The 21834-nt window shown below is 43.4% G+C and overlaps 1 protein-coding gene across 1 annotated transcript; it reads right to left on the bottom strand.

The window, feature by feature from the left end:
• Positions 1–1312: 1312 nt before the first annotated feature.
• Positions 1313–21757, bottom strand: T265_06179 (hypothetical protein; the record flags this gene model as incomplete). Its single annotated transcript, XM_009171380.1, has 10 exons — positions 1313–1754; positions 3312–3488; positions 4136–4273; positions 7887–7976; positions 8681–8783; positions 10862–11054; positions 12002–12080; positions 13856–13938; positions 13973–14113; positions 21566–21757. 10 exons carry the CDS (start codon positions 21696–21698, stop codon positions 1590–1592), a joined length of 1302 nt encoding a protein of 433 aa, XP_009169644.1.
• Positions 21758–21834: the final 77 nt, after the last annotated feature.

Here is a 21834-nt window from a genome sequence, read left to right as displayed (position 1 = left end):
CAATACAGTCACGCAGTAAACAACGTGCGGTCACCAATCGATATTGAGTTCTCAAGCCCCATAAACTACATTTCAGTGATTTGAGGAGACAACCCAGGTTTGGCCAGTACTGTGCTATCAAATACTTAGTTTTAAAATTGACGGCCTGATCTGGGAGCAGTCCTAGTTTGTCATTTCGAATACTTGGGATCATGGAGATCTCCTACTCCTAAACATCAAGTGATTTTTTGGCTTTGGTGTTCCTACTTCTTTTTAGAACGAATAGTCTTGTCACTTAGACTGCTGTTCAAGCAGCACGTGCGCAATTCCTTATATGACTATGCTTTCGAACATTGCCCAGTGATTTCAAAGATCCCGCGGTTCTCCTGTTGCTTATTTGTGATGTTTTGTCATAAATAAGTTCGTCTAGGTTGGAAGGTACACAGGTCCTGAATGACTGGTGAAAGTTAGGATCACCTATTGACTTGTGAAGGCCGGAGCAGCGTTTTCTAAACTCCGATATTTGTAGCGCCAAGAATGGTGTGTGCAACGTCGCGGCCCGATCAAAGACATGGTTGCTGTGTGCAGAAAATCTTCGGAGACCTTGTATGTTTGACCGTTGTTGCCTCCGAAGCATTGCGCGAGTCTGGTGGTAATTGAATCTGTAGTGCTGAGGTACGCCAGATGGACCACTCTCTCTCAGTAGATCGCCTGATCGCATTCCACGAGTAACGCTGGTTAGGCCATGTACTTCATATGCCAAAGGACCGTTTGCCTTGTAGAACTTCGTCGAGTCTTGTGTCGGATTGAGAGGACCCAATGGAATTCAGTCCATGACTTGGCAACAAGGCATGAAAACCCTTTCCAGTCAAATTAGTCGCATTGCTAACCGCTGTCTCCCTGGATGATGAAGACGGGACCAGACAAACAAGCGGCTAATGAAACTGGCATATATAGCCGTCACGTGGCCGATGGTGGTCTTGCATCAAAGATATCCTCTTCACTTTCTGCGACACGGGCCAAACAGATCCATTCGCTGTTAGTTCACGGATTGGACCATCGCCTCCGACTTGGTGCTTTCATCGCTCATTCGCCTTAACCTCGATGAACGAACATGTAGCCGCTAAAACCACTGCATTTAATTGCATAATTTGTGAGCTGAAAAACTGAAAAGAACTGATATGAATTCTGAAACTTACATATGTGTGATGAAAAGGGCTTGGACTACCGTCGAGTGCTAATTCATCTCCAGAATGAGAGACAATCCCACAGGTCAGCCATTTCCAAATGAACCCTGCTTCTACATAAGCAAAGAAGCTTTCAAACTCGCAGTGTTTTATAAGAAAGTGTTCAAAATATTAGACGAATCAAGCTGAAAAAAATGGAATGATAAGAGCATTCGAAAACCTTGCATTTCTCTGCGTCGAATGAATTCCAGTATCAAACATCGCTAAGCATCATTGAAAGTAGCTGTCTCGATTAAGCGTACTAAATAAGCGCACTACAGACTCGAGCCTACGGTGCAAGTGACAAGTCATCTGAGAAGTGTACAAAACAGTTGTAAATTGTGGCTGGTTTTCCAAGTTAAAGCCACAAAAGGGGAGTTAGTGCTACCGACGACGACGCGAATCGGCCGAATCGATAGACGGAGCGGCCAGCTCCGACTCGCCCGGTTGCGGAAACCTTGTGAAGACCAGGTTGAGGACCAGTCCAGCTGTACGTAACACCTGCACAGCATCCGCATGACTCATTTGACTGACATCGACCCCGTTGACCTGAAACACATTTGAAAACGTCCAACATTCAATTATCTACTAGATTAACGGATACTTCGGGAAATGTGCCAGTCAACGGTGCCACAAAGAGCTTTGGGTTATAGTACCCTACGCATAAATCTCAACAGTTAGTATTACGTGCAACTGTGCAAAGTGTGACCTGAAACTTCCGTCAACTTTACATTCAACTGGAACACAAGCTTCACCGAGACGAAGGGACCATCACCACCACTACCATCTGTTGAGCCCAGTAAGGGTGAAACCAGTCGTTGACTGTCAGAGGTTTTTCAGCAACCCTGTGAGTAGTGAGTTACATAAGGGAATTATGCTATTAACGAGCAGACCTACAAATGAACGACTTCGTTTCAAGTGTACACCACTGATTAAAGTTCAAAAAAGACTGGCATTCTGACGCTGCACATCCGAATATGACAGTAGAGGTTAAAGAATTAGCATCATCAGGTTTAGAGAGTGTGATAATCTTCGCCGAAGAGACATTTTCAAAAGGAATCGGATAGAATTGCTCTTCACGAAAAGAGTTCTCTCCCAACGATATAGATCTCATTAAAAAGCCGTCGGGGAATGAATTGAATGATGTGATAGCCTTATGGAAAGATAGAGAACGCAACAAGAAAAATACACCACAATAGTGACAAGCGAAATTGAGGAACAAAGAGTGCTTGCTGTCTTCCTCTTGTGCTGACTGTACAGAGAAAGTTGTCCCATAATCGAAATATGGAAAACAGTTCGCACTAATTTTTCACGGGAGCACATTTCTTAAGCCCCACTCCATACGAGAATGCTCTACATCCACAAACGGCGAACTAGATAGCGGTGAACAGCCTTTTCTTGTATAGTTAAAATGTGTACTCTTAGTACTGAGTATCTCATCATCATCACCATCCTTGGCAGCAAAACATCAGTAGTACTGGCAAATAAATGCCACAAAACCATAAGAGAAGAAATAGTGGGAAGAAGAGGGAAGGGTGGGGACTTATTGCGAAGACACCCAGTGTCCAGAATAAAAACAATCCATAATAGAGGCCTGGCTTTTTGGACAGCGTGGAACTAGACATATCTGGGAATCACGTCCGCGTAAGGCCGTATCAGCGGGATAAAGAGAGCCTCCTTAATCCACGGCAAACCTTGAATCCGCGCTAATAAGGTCTTCAAGTGTTTGAAAACTTTTACAAAGTCTCCGGCTGTCAATTTCTATCTACCAAGGACCATGTGACAAAATGGCACACCATCATCTAACATGTAGTACCAAAAATTAGAAAGTCGAGGACACCACAGGGGATTAGACTTTCAACGATGGAAATGTTGTTGCAAGCTCCAAGAAATTATCAGAATAGTGGACAGTATTTCAGCATTTCTGTTGAACAAACCAGTCTTGCTATGTGAATGTGACAATCAGCCGAGATCATACGAAACACGGAAGACAGTAGGCGTCGGAAAAAGAAAACGTAACCAAGCAAGATTAACTCGACGCTGAATTCTCACAGGAGACAACCAAGATGGATACAATCAGAAAACCTTAACCTTGCAGAAGCCTACCTGCATCAGCTGATCTCCAGGCATAATGCGGCCGTCTCGTTGCGCCAAACCGTTTGGAGTGACGCGAGTAACAAATATTCCGGGGACCGGCAATGCATTCGGATCATCCTCCGCTTCTCGTCCACCCGCTATGCTCATCCCGAGGCTAGTATCAGGGGTTGGTTTTCTTAACTGAACCTGGGAATACAAGAAACATAAAGAGATCGCAACAATCGATTGAAGATCGATCATGAGAAACGAAGGCAAAGGCTCTAAAACTACAATAGCCTCGATAATAAGGTAGTGAAGTCCGGAAACCAATCACTCTGCACACAAGGGTAGTAGTAACCTTGGGAAGATGAAATAACTCATCTTGGTTTATCCTGAACTCACTCTTAAGGTTAAGACAACTCATGCATCCTGTGGCACAATACTCCCAAAAGCCTCCCCATCTCAGTTGTTTACGAATCAAGGCCTTCACTTAACTTGCTGTGCGCACAGCAATATTCTCAAGGCCAGTGTGACGGACCGTGAAGGCTGAAGTATCCAGTGCCATGTTTTGCTCATGAAACAGAAGTTCCCGAACTTTTTATTATTTGTTAAAGATAATATCCGTCCTCCCTCTAAAGGAGAGTCCTACATGCCAAGTGGTCATCGCGCGAACGCGAAGCATACATTGGTAATCACTGTCACGCGGAGTATTTGAACCTGTTGACTGACAAGATGACTTTCAACGGCGGTATCCGCATAGTGTAATAACTTGCATCCGTACTGTTTCCTTGAGATCTGGTAAAAAAACCTGCCACATCAACCAAAATAGCAAATCTAACAACAGACCAACAGACCTCAAACCAAACTGGAGTATCTCCACTCTCATCTAATTCTGACAGGAGTTCCGGAGAGCGTACTGACGTCGAACGAGGGGTACTTGAAGAGTTCACACTAGCTGAGGCAGCCTTGCCACCATGGTAACGTCGCACCACCTAAAAAGATGTGAAAAATTAAATGTTGATAGGTGTCCACCAGCATCAGAATTTAAATCTATCGAAAACGGAATCGGGTGCCGTAGTGGTTGAACGACACTCGGGAAATCCCCATATATGGATGGCCCGATCTTTCAATGACGTAAAAAATAAACACAGTATAGCTGGAGTGAAATTCATTTTTAGAAAACCTTTGTATTTGCTAATTTACTGGACAGCTACTGCAAGTTTGTTTGGAGTAAGTAAGCCGCTGATGGAGTCAATCACCGTGGGCAATCTACGTACGACCTCAAGCAGCTTTGGTAAAAACGCCCCACAGACAAGTTCACACTATTGAGGTCGAGTCAAAAATCATCGATCGTTTTACTAATGCCACAGAGATGTGCTATAGAAACCACTCCTCTGTCATGGAATGGATCGATTACCTCGGACCGTTTCTGTAGTTCGGATTTCAGATCCAGAAATTTCCCGTTTCTTTATCACACAAGCAACGGTCCTTGCGACAGTTAGGTGTAACCAGAGGCAAAATTGAGTCTTCAACTGGCAACCGTCCAAGGTGCGCCCTAGAATTCAAGCGCTAGTGACCAAAATCATCAGAATGTCTGGGATGTAACGAGCAACAGGCTGTTTTCATTCTGCATGAATCTGGGCTCCGGACGGTTCAGTGGTTAGGGCTCAAACATACTGGCTGAAAGATTCGTGGTTCGAACCCAATCCTCAGGCTTGGGCAACCTGGCAATATCTCAGCTCTGGCACTTACTTTGGGTGGCATGGTAGCTAGGTACCGGAAGACTGTCACAGCTAACTAATTAAAAGTTCTTATTTGCGCTGTTAATGAATAGTCAAATGAGAGCGTTTTTTTGAATCCGAACTGAGTTTGAACTGCAGTTAGGAAAAAAAGACTCAATAATACACGGCACGTATTGAGTTGATTGGAAACACTTGAGGATTACATCTATCAAAACCTTCAGATGAGCCCTAATCATGCACCGAGGAAGGTCACAATCCAGAACAAATTCACTATGCATGCTCACTCATATGTGTTCGGCTGAAAAACGAAAGTCAAGCCAGTCTCAATGCCCTAAGGTGTAACTGATTTCCTAGTGTGAGCGTATAATCTGCTTTCCGTGCTCGACGGCTGCTGATGTAACTTACATACTTGTTTGACCAACTGGTTCACCTCGGAAAATCAGGAAAAACGGTTAATTGTAAGGTAAAAAAGCACAAACACATAGAATGTGAGGGTGAGAGTTGAAATAAATGCCGCCGATGACATATTTACAACAGCAAAAGAAGAAAGACAGTGCTTGTGGATTTTTCTGAGGTAACAGAAGGCTGTGGTTACCAGGGGTAGGGGATCAGACGTGGAACGGCCTCGCGTCAAACGCGATGTCAAGCAACAACTTAGTAAAGGCAGTACTGGTTATAATGCTTGACCAGAGCACGGCTTCGCGCCGATGGTGATAAGGCTGACATAGACTTGCCAGTGAGCGCGTGATTGGACCATACGTATCAGCATCTTGAACCACCAAGTGCATCGTCTAGGGGTTCCTGGCTGACAAAGCCTACAGACGCTAACGCGACTGAAATTGCTAATTTGGACTTTCACACTGCGTTGGCAGCTGACTGTCGATTAGCCTGTAGATAGCTTCCATCTAGTACATGGCTCAACAAAAGTGCTATTTGGGTGAGAATATTGCAGCACGTGTAAAGAGCCCAAGCACCTTAGCCTTTTGGTGCCTATATTCTATGCCATCCGAAGGAGGCGTGGGGGCTGAGATACTGCCAGGTTGTACAAACCTAGACTGGAACAGTCGAGATGCCTGGGTTGGGTTCGAACCATGCACCTGCCGGTTAGCAATTTAGCGTCCCAATCGCTGGGCCATCTCAAGCTCAACAAAGTACATGGAAGATGACTAGCTGGCGTACGTTGAGTGATTTGTTTCTTCCCAGAAAACTTCTAACAAAGCTCAGCACTACTGGCCTGATGCGCTCTCCCCTCCCAAAGAAAACCTGTGTAGTGTTCAAAGTCAAGCGCTCATCGATCCCCCTAGACTTACCACCATAAGACAGAACTGGACACACTGCAGCGATGCAAACAAACTGATGTCAAAAAATCACAAGACGAGGGGATTCATTATTCGGGGAGCCCAGTCAGCACGGGAACACGTGACGTCGATTCCATGGGGGGTGAGTGGTGTTATACCTTGTCTAAATGCGAATTAACAACACTGCTGATCAGCAGCTTGTGGCAAAACGGTTAAATGGTCAAACCATTAGCCGGAAGGTCACGGGTTCGAAAGGCCATGGGGTTTCGTGAGATGCGCGCCTCTGGTGTTATCCAAGAAGGATGAAACAGCTTTGTAGTGCTTCTCGGCTTCTCGTGGGTTTACTGCGCTTACAGACAACATTTTAACTGAACAAAGGGAGTTAGATTCGTACTACTGATGCTAAGATTCGGCAGAAACTGCCCTGTTTTCATGAAATCTCGAAGCATGACTGACTACTGACTATTGAGAAACAAACTTTTAAACGATACACTAAGTGTATCCCGCTGTATCTCTTCGGGTATTTATTACGACAAAATATCATACAGATAAAATGGAACAATGGTCTGTACAATGTCCCTTACACGGTGTGGAACGCAGCCACCAGATAGACACAATGCCTATTTCCAAGCAAATGACGAGTTATCGATTAAGTCATTATCGATCGTGCGATGGCCTGCAAACTTGAGGTTGGGTGTGATAAGGCAGACTGAACAGCTTCTTCTGTCTAGGTCGACATTGCCTCTTAGTTCCACTAGGTGGATGATCGAGGAACTACACGTGAACCGGTAAATGATATTGGAAACTGAGATGGGAGAATTCAAACAATAGACTTCAGAATTCGGATTGAAGTATCCTCTGCCATACACAGATATTTGAGTTTGGCCAATTCTTTCATGCTCACCCACGTGATTTCTTGACTAAAGCCCCTTCTTTAGCACATCAAAACAAAACCGGAGAAGTGGAGACACTGATCGGTCCAGTTGTATTGAGTAGACGGACCTACGAAGTTGACTACCATAAACAAGTGATTCAACTGGATTCAGTTGAGTCTCCTGTCGAAGCCAAATTTTTGTGTGCATTCCATTGTCTAGGAGAGTCAATCAGTAACCTCGTGCCAGACTCTTATCCTGATATTTGAGTAAGCGGTGTTCAGTGCCCCAAATAGTTCCATTACTTCTTGTATTGATACCATGATCACTAAGATAGAATTTAATCTATACCATACATGGATATTTTTGCTAGGACAACTAAAACCTGCCTGTGATAATGACCTTGGAAGACGAAGCCGATATACTCTGTACAAAAGAGGGATAGCCGTTTCATTTTACTTGTTCCTACGTTGGTACAGACATAGTAAAATGTCATTTATTCGCTAGTTAACCCGTAATCCGATTGGGTGACAGTACTGGAGTTAATACAGTTCTTTGTATTAGGTTTGCGGATTGTTTTTTTTTTTGGGGGGGGGGGGTTAAGTCTGGACAGAAAAATTGGTAGAATTTTTCAGAGGTCATGAGGAACAACGGCACGCTAACGCATGCATAAAACAAAAAGAAAGAACTCACTAGGTGTAAGGAGTCCCCGGCACGCTTCATCGTCTGTACGGCCTCCATATTTGTAACATGTTCAAGGCTGATCCCGTTCACAGCCAAAATCTGATCATCAACCCTGAGGGTCAAAGGAAAATCGAAATGAAGAAACGGTTGAGCACAACCGAGAAGAGCAACTACAAAACCAGGTCTTTTGAGTTGCACTATAGGGGAAAATGATAGTATGTTCTGCCAATAAAGTGGAGTGTATTTTTTCCCGGGGATAAAATTAAGAATCTATACGTTTCCTAAGAAACAACCGAGAGCTACCTAGAAATTTGAAAAATATACCCGGTCTGAATTCTACCGTGCGTAATTCGAACAGTTGTCAGGGCATAGAAGATAGTGCATTTTGTTATGCCTTGTCCTTATCTGGAATCGGGCATCCAAAAAGAATCATATGAAGCATCAGTCTTGTGTTAATTCAATACAAATGATGCAGTGCAGTATAGGTTGCCGGGTTTCGTGTTGCGTGAATGAATTAAACTACTCACCAAATCTTCAGTAGTTCGGGCTTACAGCACGCTGGTGGATATGCTTTCGTGACCGCTCAGCCCGAAGAAGGGACATCGGTCCACGAAGCTGACTTCCTGATAGTATCATTCCCACTAACTGAAGTGAAGTAAATTTCTCATGCGTACTTCTGATTGTTTTTTTTTTGGGGGGGGGGGCAGTTTAAGTCTGGACAGAAAAATTGGTAGAATTTTTCAGAGGTCATGAGGAACCAACGGCACGCTAACGCATGCATAAAACAAAAAGAAAGAACTCACTAGGTGTAAGGAGTCCCCGGCACGCTTCATCGTCTGTACGGCCTCCATATTTGTAACATGTTCAAGGCTGATCCCGTTCACAGCCAAAATCTGATCATCAACCCTGAGGGTCAAAGGAAAATCGAAATGAAGAAACGGTTGAGCACAACCGAGAAGAGCAACTACAAAACCAGGTCTTTTGAGTTGCACTATAGGGGAAAATGATAGTATGTTCTGCCAATAAAGTGGAGTGTATTTTTTCCCGGGGATAAAATTAAGAATCTATACGTTTCCTAAGAAACAACCGAGAGCTACCTAGAAATTTGAAAAATATACCCGGTCTGAATTCTACCGTGCGTAATTCGAACAGTTGTCAGGGCATAGAAGATAGTGCATTTTGTTATGCCTTGTCCTTATCTGGAATCGGGCATCCAAAAAGAATCATATGAAGCATCAGTCTTGTGTTAATTCAATACAAATGATGCAGTGCAGTATAGGTTGCCGGGTTTCGTGTTGCGTGAATGAATTAAACTACTCACCAAATCTTCAGTAGTTCGGGCTTACAGCACGCTGGTGGATATGCTTTCGTGACCGCTCAGCCCGAAGAAGGGACATCGGTCCACGAAGCTGACTTCCTGATAGTATCATTCCCACTAACTGAAGTGAAGTAAATTTCTCATGCGTACTTCTTGAGATCTGGTTTCAGACCCAGGATGAAAACTGAGCACAGCGGTTGATGCTTAGAAGTGTCCTAGGCAAGAAATATTTGCCAACCGGTACTCAGTCTAGACCCTGACTGACTGACCATCAATTGAATTACTTTTAGGTCTTTCCTTTAGAGTATTTTATTCCAGCGATTAAGTCATAGTTATTGTCATTGTTACTATCTAATATAATTATTTTTCGATGTAGACTCTACTAGCAAGGAGGAATGGCAGTCGTCGCAAGATACCGGAACAGTGCAACATGATCAAGCATTACTTGACCCCTTTAACTCAAAAATAAGTTTCATCCGTTGGCCTCGGAATTCCCATTGGTCCTTCAACCAAGGCAACGACTGCCTGCTGGTGAGTGTTTTCAACAGACGTCTTATGCCTTCAAACTTAGAAGTTGGTAATGGGACTGAATCTTTCGTTTAATGCATTTGTCCACACAGAAGTATCAACGCACCCAAATAAGCAACCGAATGTAAAACGTAGCTGGAACAATATCCATTATATACTTTTTCAGATACGACATTATAAATCAAATTAAATGAAATGTTATGGCAGCATTCCGTCGGTTTGTCTTCTTGGGGCTCACAGGGTAGACGTAGACGTTGTTTGTGAGGTGGAAAAATCGTCGGTAAAATTGGTGCGGCGTGCTCAGTTGGAAAATGACATAACAGAGTGATTCGGTTGAGTCGCCCATCACCTTCGTTTTAATTTAAAAATAAGCTTTAACTCCAACTACACCCGGTTCGTTGCTCAAGCATGTAATGAGAACGCCAGAGTTACTACTATCTGATTGGTCCACAAAGACCGAAACCGGTGACAGGTTGTCGAATTATTTTTATAGAACTTACAAGCATTGCCATTTTTGCACTTACGCCACTTCGGTGAAACGGGTTCATCAATAACTTAGACCCTTTTCTGGACCTCAATAAAAGCCACGTCTGTCAAAACAGTATGTAACATGTATGCTCATTTGACGGTCTCAAACAAATCGCCCATAAATTTCCTCCATTTCTTGTTGTAGCCGTTTTTCCTGTGGATCGTAGTCTAATAGTTGACAAGAGCAAATGCGTTGGGATACATTTCATTGTGCCCTTTAGTCTGACCTACAATTATGGCCTTACAGCAGGGTAAGTGGTATCGTGAAGGAATCACCAGCGGTCATATACAGAGCGAGGTGTGCTCATACACAAACCTTACTTCTCTGTTTTGTACACGTTAAACCTAATCTTTTACGCTCCATATAGTAAGCGCAATAAGGCCAATACCACAGATTAAACTATCAGCAGTAAGCAAGGTGGCTTTTAGTTTCCACCTGAATGTCATTTTATGGATGCCACTTTTTCCGTTCAATCTCACGAGAATTAGGTGAGTAGGGTGGAGCCAGTTAATCGTTTCACTAGAAATGTCACATGGATGCAAGTTACTTAAAAGGAAAATAATACTGTACCAATGTTACCAAACAAGCAGGCCGTATGGACAAAACTACCGTAGGCGTCCATCGACGTCTGCACAGCCGTTTGGAGCAATTCGCGTCACGTAAATGCCTGCATCGGCTTCTGCCACTGGAAAATCGATCCCGCCAGCAATGCTGAATCCAAACCCCCCAGGAGACAATGTTTCACGCTTTAGTACAACCTCAAGATATTCCCAGTCCGGATTTTGCTTCACTGTTGAGCCAGCTGTAGGCCAAAAATATTTTGGAAGTAGAAATAATTATAAATAATAATATGCCTTGTGTCCAAATGAAATGTCAAAAGGACAGTAACAGAGTCAGACTATTCAGCATAATGCTTTATTTGAAAAGAGAGCAGTCCGAAACTTATATTGAACCCGTCTACCCATGTGATAAGATCTCAAATTACAACAGAGTCAAAATGCCAGAATGACGAGGCAGGTACAGTACTGTGCTGGCCAGTTCACAACAGATTGCCTTGTAATATTCAAATTACGCTCTAGTATATAAATCTTGCGGTCGCATGTCATCTTCACTTCTTCACACTACATTTGCCTGTATCTTCAAAAAACTGCCTGTCGCCGACCCAACCAATTACCGGCATTCGGCCAAATTAGTACCCTAATACTCTCAATCGGACCTTTAAAAATTTGACCCTCCTCATAGGAGTACAAAGCAAAACGTTTTGATCAGTTTTTCACGTAAGTGGATTCCTAGCCGCAGAAACACCAGTCCTCAAATCCCAGATTAGATTTTGGCCTCCAACTAGCTACAAAACCTTCCGTTCAAGAAAGACACGAACCTTGCTGCCCAACAAGGACAAACCAGTTAGACCTTTCGATCTCCATCCCTTGGGCAGAGGCTAAGCATCGCAGTCGATAATGTCAGTACGAAGGTGTCCACGTATATTTGAGTAACATAAAAATTTTAGTGTACGGACAGAGTAACCTGTACCAGGAAGCTAGAAAAGTTTCTAAACTGTTCTTCATCTCTCTTAACAGCACACTTATTGTAGCAGCTACAATCTGATTCATCTCTGTTGGAGTCATTCAAATTGTACATCTCACTTAAATCCTTAGGAATAGAAAAAGCCGGTAACAGTAGTAAATGTGCATAAATTCTGAATGGCGAATAAGCAGCATGTCAAAAAACATCTAATTACATTCAACTGACCGGAACTTTGAGGCACGTTTGACGATGGTTGCTTTGGGGACAGCACTGAGCCATTCATTCGAGAGCCCACGCTCGATTGCTAAAAGAACGCAAATACAAACGAGAAATGGCTCTAGTCATAATGGATAAGAGACACTGTGTTGTGATCATAACAGTCAAGTTAATTTGATCAACTTTACTGTTAATCACTGAAATAAAAACTGGGATTTTCATGTAAATTAAATTTATATGCAATACAGAGCAATAAGAAACCTTTTGGGGCCAAAGGCATTACCATCACCACTGAACTCAACAAGACTGTTGATATTGATGCTTCGACACCGAACCAGTGAACGGCTCTATGAAACATGCCTGCTGTGGAAGGGTGAAAAGATTTGAGGGGACCTAACGCTAGAACGTGAAAATCACCCTACACCTCCGGATGCATATCCAGAAAAAAAGAACACAGACGTGAAGCACACGCATGCAGTCAGGCGTAGAGTAGCCTTTAGAACTCTTGGAATCTTTATCATACCCCTCTATCAGGTCAAAGGCTTTCTGTGCCGCATTTCGCGTCCTATTGAAGGGGCCATATGAAACATGAGTCGCCTCGGTGGGGGACAGTCCGGCGTATAGGGGACAGGGCAGAAACAAAGGTTTGCCATGCTGGGTTTATTCCGCCTCACCTAAGTGACCCATGAAAGCCATCCTGCATTCACACTCAGCAGACAAACCACCATCAGAGATAACACAACTACCGAGACACATAGACTTCTTCGTGATCTCCAGTCTCTCCCTTTTAACTGAAAAGTGAGTATAAGTACCAAGTAGAAGTAGAAGTAAGCAAAACCACATAATAAAAGCGGTTTTATTCGACAAAATGCCGCGATAAGTTGCACAGTTTTACCTAGGTTTTGGTATGCAGCACTTTTAAACTGCTATTCTTCATGTTCAGTATCATCTTCCTTCTCCCTATCAATATCAACATTACTGTACAAAAGTTTGTTTTAGTAAAGAACGATCGCAACCACCCGCTTCTTTGATCCAAATGGACGTAGGAATTTTTGCTGATTGTTGTTGCGACTGCCGGTTGGCTATAATTGACTGCTGCTAAATCTAAACGTGAACAAAAATTTTAGCTAAAAACTGGACTCATCTATTTACATCTGTGGATCTATACTTCGATCAACCGAGATTTAGAATACCCGGAAGGTAAAGCTCTCTCTTCTTGGTGTCCTGGTTCAACGGAATACGGAATTTACTATTTAAACTGTGAGTCGAGATACACTTGGATTTTTCTCCCTCTGACATTTTATCCGTTGCATCAATCTGTTCTTCCCACTGGAGACTCCATAGGACCGCAAACCACTACAGGTACCACGGGGATGCATGTCTCATTTCCGACGGAACGTGCCGTGCGAGTGTCTATTTTGCTACTGCGGCTTGTGACGTTTCTCGAGAATGTTTTTGACCGAAACGTTAATTTTTTGTCGCGTTGCTGCTTGACATTTTCTGTCACATTGAATTTTCGAACCTTGCACCCTATCCATACTTATAAGACCGCCCGCACATCCAAATTTTGTCCTACGTTTCCTGCACAGTACCATACCAATCTCCTGAGCATGACGAGATTTTGGCTTCCCGGCGATGCCTTTGGGTCTTGCGTTTCCTTTTCTGTCTGAGGTGCCGTATGGCGGAAACAAAAAGGGAGACAACACATATGTCACACGCGTCTGTGACATGTGTTGTTTCCAGAAACAAAATGAATCCACTCAGTAAAAGAGCTAAAGTGTGGAAAGTCAGCAAAAGTGATGGCGGAAACTTTGATGTTTGCAGGAACACATGAGCGCGAGAGAAGCAGGTGGTTCAACCTACGTTGTTGGTTTTAGAGCTGGAGGGCCTAGACGAAGCCGAGTCAACGTCCGCTCCCAGCATCGTCAAATAGTACTCGTGAACATCTGTAATTAGATGTAATTAGATGAAACACCTTACCCATCAAAGATGAGAAGAGCGGATTTTCGATTGCTGTGATAAGTTTATCCACTGCGTTCTTGAGAGATTTATTCTCATCATTAGATAAACGTTCCCTGAGACTCCCAAGAAGTTCCAGTGCGCGCGCTGTGTCTACGGTTTCTGCATGTAAGTTGATGGAAAGTGAGTCTACCCTTCCTCCGCAGAGACATCGAAGGGCGCGCCGTAGATGTGTCTAGGTTTCTGCATGTAAAGTGAATGGAAGTGAGTCTACCCTTCCTCCGCAGAGACATCGAAGGGCGCGCCGTATGCTGATGTAAACATTGTTGCCTGATTAAAACCCACTTCATGCAGTTTTTTGGCTCTCTTTTAACTCCGTGAGATACGTGAAGAACCCGAAAGAGTTGGATAAATTGTTGATGATGGATTAATACTGAGGTCCAGTGAACACTAGTTGGTGGTGACTTTGGCCTGAACTCCTGGAGGGGCACTCGATGAGGACGTCAAATAGTTTATTTCCAAATATTCTCGTTAACTCTAGGCCGCTTGGTCCTTGGTTGTCTGCTTGCTATATTTTGCCTTCACATTTTTTTCGCCGAACCAGGCAAAGGAGGAATAACAACACCCAAAAAGCGCGGTATGGTGAAACAACATGTGATGTTACCAGTAACACTACCGGCCACAGTTTCCAGTTTCCAGCGGACACAGTTTCCCTCTAGGGGAGTGATCTAGATAAGTTGGTCCTCCTTACTTTGAAGTTGTCAGAACCGGGACTGCCTGCGTGCTTCGTACTTGATCTGCACGACTCCAGCTGGTAGCGCGTTCCATATCCCTTATGACGTTGAATGAGCCGATGTTTCCTAACCATTTTCCAAAGCTAAGCAATAATTTTGCTCTTCATTGACCAAAAAATTCAATTTTTACATTTCAAATGTTGGTCCCGTTAGGGTAAAGCGGATTCAAATTAGTTTGAGGCCGGTTTATGAGATTGTGTTGCAAACTGGGTGCTGAAAAATGCATTTTTATATACTCGGCATATGCCAACCGTAGAAATAGTCCGTCAAAGGGGGTTTCATTTCCTATGCTGATAAATAGTCACTGTACCAGAAATTGTGTGGACAAATTCTTTGGGAAGCATCTTCTGCTTGGCGCTTCATCGCACGCAGGACAAAATCATGGATTTGTTAAAGATTCGGGATAAGGTGCCTTTCCGATTTAAAATCCAGCGTGAAAGGAAGTTTTAAAAAAATGGAAGATTTGGTGAGTCACAGACACTAGTACTTCAATGAATCTATGGCTGACAAATTGCAAAATAATTGAAATACATTATCACGTTGCATGTTAGTACGATGACAAGTGATCACAAAACTTTGAAACGCCACGAACTTGAGTACCCGATGGAGGATAATAATGTCCTCGAGTTTTGGAGATATCATCTCAGATAGTTTATATTACGACTGCATCGTAACGAACCCATATTAGGCTTCGAGTTCTCTGGGTCCACCGTTAATGGACACATTGATCCTCCAATATCGTCAACGAGATTGAGTGGGCAAGAAGTAGCTTTACCCATGTAACAGGGAGATATCTGAGCAAGCTTTTCGAAGGTGTAAACGTCCCAGAGTTATCATCAGGTGTAACTGGTGCACGGAAAATGAAATGAAGGGGCGACGCTTGCAGTTGTGCCAGTCCAGTAAATAAATAAAATTTTTTGTCTATGTTAGTTTCATAAGTATTAAGCACAGTTAGCTTGGGGTGACAATGTCCACAGTTATGTTGGTGAATGGCCATCGTTAACCATTTGATTTGGCTAGCATGTGTAGTTGATGTCACAATCGGCGTCGGAAGTGGACGCAGATTCAGCAGTTATAATAACTAACCAAGGCAGGCGACAAGGCATGGGGTTATCATGAAGATCGATCTTTAGTCTTAGTTTACGCTTCGCCCCGTGGAGCAATCCAACTCATTGCCGCCGTGCTTTCCGATAAAGAAGACATCTCACCGAAATGTTGGTGGATCGCATACAGATTTCTGAAAACGCTGCAATATCCAATGAGTAGTTGAGCATACTTTGTTCGCTTTTGTTAACAACGAAAATCACTTGATAAATCAGAAAGCAAGAGACAATAATAAAGCCTGTGTTCTGGGAGCGTGAGGTTACAACAACTAGGTGCACCTTAACCAGGTCAAATATAACACCAAAAATGAAAATGCTAAAACATGAGGCTTATCGTTCTGAGTGTAAGTTGTAACAGTTCCTCCGAGTTCGTCTGGGTTCATGTAGTCTTGTTTCTTCTGGTAGATTCACCGCTACATGTTCCTAGTTGTCCGCAGTTCTTGATATGTTGACTGTTAGAGAGATATAACGGAATGGAGGCAGTAGACGCCGGTATGAAATTGATTAGAGGAATAATTAGGCAAAAGGGTAAACGTTATAAATACTCCCCTCGTTTAGGGATGGATCATCTAGGCGCCGTCATCAGTAAACGTTGCAGACGGATCACTTGAGACAGTGCATTGGCTACTGTCGCCATTTACGAACTCACGAAGCTTACGTGAGAAGTCTGCGCCCGTTGGCTTTTGAAGGCGCAGGTAGACCCCGTTTTAAAATTTATTTCGACCACTTTACATGTGTGCGTAATCTTGTGGGTTCTAGTAACGCTACTGTCTGTCCCTGGGTTCCGGCGGCAGCTGGCCGCAGCGTGCCATTTTCGCTGTGGTCAGTTTTATGTATTTCGTTCAACTGTCTTGATCTCCTGGTTGTTCACTTCATACTACTTGCTGTTGATCATATTGACCATAGCCACATTTTTGTCTACCATACAACAATATGTCCAACGGAGCGGAAACATCCTTCGAGCGTCATGGGATGCGAGAAGTTTTCTCACGGGAGCAGAGTCATGTCTGCTAGTACTCTTCAACAAGACGTGTACCAAACAGGAGTAATTTTATAAATATAGAGGCCGGATACATTCGGGCGGTTGCTAAGAGCTCCACCAGAACTCGTGAACATTAAATCGGTCGGCAATATCATGGCAAGAATACATGTGGAGTTGTAAAGGACAGCTACACAGGCGCAAGTCTTTGTTCTTGTCAGCAATCGTTCACCACACTCCTGCACAAGGTTTAAAAAAGCGCTACAAAATTCGGCAGCAAAATTCCTACGTGGTGACCTGCCATGGGCAAATGGCAACAATAAATTTGCCAACTGCATGTCGGAAGCACACGTAGCAATTTGGCTGCGTACTTGGACCACCTGGTGCCAGATCTACCGATGTGATATCAACATAATGTGAAGTTGTGGCCTATGGGAAGTAGGAATATTTTTGCGCCTTCAATGTGCCCTACTGTGTGGCGCTCCTGAAAACAATTTGCGGTACCTCGTTTAAGGCTGGCCAACGTTTGGAGGTTCTATTTATGAAAACTCCGGTTCTTTCACGTTGAGAAAATTAAAACCGGTGGAAAAATAAAGCTTTTCCACAGCCTTTTTCATAGCTACATTGGCCCTTCAACCAAAACGTTCTGCTGGGAGCCCCATAGTTCTCTATTCTACACCCCTTGTTCTATCCAAGCCCCTGTAAATCCTTTATTCCCACTGCGCCGGTTGCATAACATCGCCAGTCCGGTTGAATTGCTGGCTGCCCAATTGGAGTGTGTAAGCAGGAGGGGGGACTTTATACATTTGTTCCATTTGCCAGGTGTAGACAAAACGCTACGGCGACCCACCTAATTCTCCCAGCGTTGGTCGATTTTGAAGTGCACCATCGTTCGAATTCAACCTTCGAGCCTGGAAGTCTGGTCTGCCTGACCACCCTCATTGTTCACTTCCCAACAGTTCAGGTCAACCAGCTGCCTTTTGCCCATATGGTACTTACGGGTAATGTGTTTCGCTCATTAGAAACGATAATTCAGGCCGCCAGCACAGCTTTAGCTATCTTTTCTATCAACCCTTCAATATGCCCACATGCGGCTTCTGAAGGAACCAAAGGCTTTACTAAAGTCAGTGCTTTTGAGCGCGACCCTTTAAAGTTTGAAAGGCTGCTGGCCACCACGTCAACGAGATTTGAGACTTTTGAGAGTTAAATGGCCAGAACAACTCCGGGGTAATGCAGACTTTGCAATTACAATAATTTTCGCTGTGGATCTACTTTGTCCCTTCTTTTGGCTTAACTTTGAACTCAATAAATCTCCCTATTTTAAATGGCTGGTTGATGGATATTTTTCCTTGGACATTATTCCTTCTGATTTTTCTATTTCTCCAACTTTCCATAGTGTATCATTTGTCTTGTTGTGAGTTTATCTCCTTTCGAAGAGTACTTCCTATTACTTATTTAAAAATGCGTCAATGTATCTCCATGCAGTTACTAGAAAGCTAAATAAATGAAAAAACGTTGCGCAAGTTTCGTGAACCGCGACATAACGCTTGCAGCGGGCTACGGTTTATTACGAATACGAGGTTTGATGGGCTGACAAATCAGCATAATGGTATGGCAGCACACCAGTGATCACTGACTCAGTGATGCCAAAAAGTGTGATGTAGGCTGAGTACGAAATCCGGGCTTTTGAGACTCCGAAAGCGGCGAACTTTTTGTCGCAACGTAAGCTGCAAGACCATACCTTATTCCGAAATACTTCCAAGATTGTTGAGTTTATCACCGTTTGCTAAGATTTTCAGTACAGTGCAGGATTTTGGGAGAGACGATCACTCACAGCCTAAGCTTTACTGTCATTGTTTAGCGATGTAGCTCGTGTTGCATTGCTTACATAATGGAACCCTGATAATTATAGTGGCACTGTACCATGCGAATTTCGACCACAGGCACACCTTTTGTAAACAGGTGGTGAGCGGCTATGCATTAAAAGCATTGAAGGAGATATTCGAACCCGCTAAGGGAGCTATGGTTGTGTACATGACTAGATCCTTTCAATGTTTTGCCCGGAGGTTTACTGTACTGGCCCTTTTTGAGGTTACCGTGCCGCTTTTGGATAAGTTATCTTTTTACAATTTTTTCGCACCAAAAATGGACAAGCATTCCTCCTTTTTCCACCCAAACCCGTGTTTTTGCGACAAAATATTCTAGCAACTATGCTCCATTCCTCGCATAATCCTAGAACCAAGGGTCTTCGCTTTTGTGAAAAACTGTTTCTCATAAATATATTTGGATTGAAACTCTATGCACAATCGCAACATAAATGGCTTGCGCGACACAGCACCTTTTTATCTCTTATCTCTTTCTTCAGGAAACTGTCCATCCAAGCGGCTTCTTTGGCCGTTGATCCGGTTATCAGAAGTTAGTGACAAACTTTTCAACTGCTTCCGCTGCTAACCCTCCGCTGCTAACCATGAGGGAAAACAATGGTATCTTTAACGGCCTGGGATGTGCATTTAATAACGTCAAAACATCTCGTTTCACGAGCACCAGACGATAAAATGAGAAAGTGTGACCAGTTTTTTTATTGATGCAGTTGTGTAGTTTGATAATGCGACGCAAGTGTACACAAGAAAAGCAGCGACAAGCCCAGATGTGCATGCATGAGAGCCCTCGGACATATGAAATCCGCCGATAACTACAAGTCTTACATGGCTCAGCACGAAGGTATCGAACCGTAATTGCGCTTCATAGTAGCTCTTCCTCAAACTCTATTTATACCATCTGGTAGTACTTGGTTTCAGCCGACATCATTTACAGTTAGCCTACTGAAATGTTGTCTTTGCAAAGAGCGGTAGGACGTGATTTTTGGAAACGAAACATTGAAGAAGTATAAAATGACAGCTTTTACGCGGGTTTCAACAGCATTAGAGTAGCACCCGTCCCATAATTTGGTGTGCATGTGCGTCAGGCCTTACCGCGTATTGGCCCGACAGTCCACCAAAAGTACTGAAACCATCGACAGTTTCCTTCTGTTTGACATAAGAAAAGCATAAAGAAATACTAACAAATACTAAAATGGCCTCTAAAATTAATCGCATGAAAGCTCATTATTTATGGTGTTTACTCCCGAGTGATGAGCGGTGTAACACTAGGCCTAACCACTTACATTTACCCGTAGATAGCTGTCTTGAGATCATTTGATCACACAGTACAGCAATGCTAATGATCGAATTTTCTTAAGGTTTACAAATCACTCAGAGTCTTCAGGTAATTTTTATTTAATAAAAAACAAGAAAGTAATAACTTAAATATCTGGCTTTGGTGAGGCCGATTTTACTCAAACCCCGAGACATTTAAGTATCGAATAATCGCACGCTTTTGCTCCACTATGCTCAATAGAATGTAATTTACATCTATGAAATGGAAAAATACCGCACTTTCTTGGGATCAACCGGGCACTATAGCTGTTGTTTTAGTTGTAAATGTCGATTTCTATTATCAGATACCGGCAAGAAGGCGAAGCTTTTGTCATGAGTTATGGTTATAGGGTCGTTTTTCTAATAGGCAACGCGCTCCTTAGTCGTTCACCGCCGTTCTCAAGGGTTTCAGGATTTTTTGCTTTGCCTGACCTCATTTTCCAAATTAATTAATACTATCGTGTATGCAACAAATTGTTTCACTACATGTCAAATATTTGTAGCCGACTGCTAGCTCCCAAAATTTTGGCCCGGTTAACCACTGTAAAATGAAGCGAACAAATTAAAATCTGCCCCAGTATGGGCCAGGTTTTGGATCCTCATTAATCTTCAAACGTTCATAGATTGAGCCCAACGGAAGTTGTAGTGAAAGGTGTAACGTCTGCTTATTTAAAGCACATTGTACTGACCTCACCTCACTTTTGCTCCTCGATAATAACCGTGTAACTCATGGAAAACAACGACTCCGTTGTACTTTTCGTAGCTTGGAAACATTTCACAATCTGCCGCACTGGCAAACCTCGGGGGTCCAACCGTAGACACCGATTATCAGACCATGTGCTTGCGCTTTTTCACCCACTTTTTTGTGATACACAGCAACCGGTTTTAGATGAAAAATCTTCCACGTCTCAGGCATAAAATTTCGAAGGATCCCCTGACTTCTAGGCCACATTGAGAATCCTTCCTATTCACTCATTTAGTTTTGGTTTTATTCTACTCATCTCTTATGCCAACGTGCTTGTTACAATGTCCAGCTCCGACAGCATGTCCAAGCTATCTGAATACCTGATATCCGAATACAGGAGCGTGAAACGCACCTGAAATGATCTAACTTCATCTGGTGATGGTGATGGTGTTGTTCTAAGGATGAACAGATTTTTTGCTCTGTCTCATTGTCCGATGGATAAATATCCCTCAGCCCAAGTCACAGTAGAATGCGCAACAAAATCCAACTAATCTGACCGTCTTTGAAGCGGCCGATGGAACATGGCTCCACATGGTCTATCTTCTAATGCACCCTGCATGTACATCCATATTTGTTCTACCCGAACTCTCTTCCGGTAGCTACCCCGTCCTCTAACTCTTCCGCACACCTACATACCTCCTCTTCCGTCAACCGAAAAGATTGCACGGTTGATGAACCTCCTTTCAACTGCATACTCTCCTTCAAGGAAATAGAACTATGCAGTACATCCATATTTGTTCTACCCGAACTCTCTTCCGGTAGCTACCCCGTCCTCTAACTCTTCCGCACACCTACATACCTCCTCTTCCGTCAACCGAAAAGATTGCACGGTTGATGAACCTCCTTTCAACTGCATACTCTCCTTCAAGGAAATATCCCCAGACTTTTTGAGCCACATAGTCCACCTCCTGGGATAGTGAAAACCGTGACATGACTGAAGACCGGTCTCCTTTGGCTGAAGTGCGACGTGCTCGCACACGGCATATAGCATCTGAAGGAAAACATGTTGCAAGGTGTTTACCATATAACTCATAAACTAAAAGCGTCTTGCTCTCATTTCATCGAACC

This window comes from Opisthorchis viverrini (genome assembly GCF_000715545.1).
Source record: "Opisthorchis viverrini unplaced genomic scaffold opera_v5_124, whole genome shotgun sequence".
Taxonomy (NCBI): Eukaryota; Metazoa; Platyhelminthes; class Trematoda; order Opisthorchiida; family Opisthorchiidae; genus Opisthorchis; species Opisthorchis viverrini.
The sequence above is the reverse complement of the archived record's forward strand: the minus strand, read 5'-3'. Positions and strand labels throughout refer to the sequence as shown.